Source organism: Buceros rhinoceros, unplaced genomic scaffold, assembly GCF_000710305.1.
Source record: "Buceros rhinoceros silvestris isolate BGI_N320 unplaced genomic scaffold, ASM71030v1 scaffold14502, whole genome shotgun sequence".
Taxonomy (NCBI): domain Eukaryota; kingdom Metazoa; phylum Chordata; class Aves; order Bucerotiformes; family Bucerotidae; genus Buceros; species Buceros rhinoceros.
In genome coordinates this window covers 17,636-19,346 of record NW_010397265.1, presented here as the reverse complement: position 1 = coordinate 19,346, position 1,711 = coordinate 17,636, and the positions used below count along the sequence as shown (strand labels likewise).

Sequence of the window (1,711 nt, the reverse complement as noted above, 5' to 3'; positions counted from 1 at the left end):
TCTTTCCCTCTTTCTGCACAGCTTTTCTGGTGCAGATTTTTGATTTCAAAATCCTCATCTTGCCTTTACGCTTTCTTTATTCCAGGCTTTGTTCCAGTTATCCCCAGAAGCTGCTGGTCCCTGTCTGGATCACCGATAAGGAGCTAGAGAACGTGGCTTCGTTTCGGTCATGGAAAAGGATCCCTGTGGTGGTGTACAGGTAAATGCAGAACCAAAGCAGTGCTCTCCCCCAAACCCCAGCAGCTACCCTCTTCCTCATAGTCTTGTGCAGGACGTTGTAAGCCAGGTTAGCAGAGTGTGTGTCCAGGGCTGTGGAGCAAGACCTGGCAGCAGTTGCTGCGTCCTGCTCCTCACGCTCTGTGTTCCTTTTGCCTCCTACCTGAAAATGTGCTGCTCTCAGGACGACTCCTCCTCCAGCACACATCATCCTCTCTAAGCGTGTGGTCTGCAACAGCAGCGCAGGGCCTTCTTCAGAAGGGAGAAACAATATTGTAGTAACTGTTGCTTCTTCCCTGCTTTCAGTTAGATCTGAAGATATGGGTAACTCTCCTCCTATGCCAGATGCAGCAAGAACACTGTGTCAGAGTAAGGTTCGCTGGTTGGTACTTGTCTAGCTGCTACTTCAAAAAGCAATCTCAGCCAAAAGGAGCCTCCTGCATGGCCCTGCTCTCAAATAAGTGTTCAGCCCCGGACCTACTATTTAATACCCAAGTTCAAATCACTTCTGTTTTGACTAAGCTCTGAGAGTTTGACAACATTTAGGTAACAAAGTGAAATGTTTGCACGTGGCTGAGCTCTGTTGATTCAATAGCTGGTAAATATTTCCTGGTCATCAGCCTTCTAAAAACAATCTACAGAAAGGGTGCAGGAGGCCAGGCGGCAAACGAAGCTGGGCTTTCCCAGGTAAAGGAGGTGGGTTTGCATTAAACATGACTTCTGGGAGACTGAAACGTGGGAGGCTCTTGAATAAGCGCACCCAGTCAGTGTGCATGTTGTGAGAGGTACGCTATGGTTTCTAGCCTTAGACCCTGCATTAGCAATTGCTAAATTCAAATATAAAAATCTTGGAAAATATCGGAGCTGCACAACAAAGGACAGTCCTGGGAAGTACTTAAGCCAGGGAAAAAACCCAGAGAATTTGTGTGCTTTAACTCTACATCTTCATGTTACATGGTTTGCTGTTAAACGCTGGCAAAACACAGTGTATTACTTCTAGAAGAGCTAAATTCCACAGCAGAGTAATGACACGTGCTGCTTATCGTAGGGAGCCTTTTCCTCTTCGTAGCCAAGCCAGCTAAGAAGTTAATTGCATTGGTGATTACTTTTGCTAAAAATGGCCTGGTGCTGGAGACCGTCCCAGTGTGCCTCCCCACCCAGTCTTTTTGCAGTCTTTTTGCTGCTCTAACAATTATTTCGTTCCTTTATAATATCGCTGTAATGGTACCCAGTAATTCACAAGCTGAGCTGCAAGTCTTTGCGGCCTGGAATCAGATTAGAAGATGCTGACAAGTGATGTTAAAAGATGGCTACAAGTGCTTGCCCATATGACTCTCATTTTCATGCGCTCTTGAGCCTTTGCCCTGAAGATGGGAGTTTTTGGGCCAGGAGGGTCCCTGAGGGCCATGACTGCCTCTGGAGTGCCTGCTGCTGTGTAGAAGTGGAATGCAAAGCCTCACGCTTGATGACTCCTCACTCATAGTTCAGGAAAGAG

The 1,711-nt window shown here is 46.9% G+C and overlaps 1 protein-coding gene across 1 annotated transcript in view; it reads left to right on the top strand.

The window, feature by feature from the left end:
• Positions 1-1,711, top strand: part of MTMR4 (myotubularin related protein 4) — a 27,524-nt gene that overhangs the window by 14,675 nt on the left and 11,138 nt on the right. Inside the window, 1 exon segment of the mRNA XM_010146190.1 lies at positions 86-199. Within this exon segment, the coding sequence (XP_010144492.1) occupies positions 86-199 (114 nt within the window).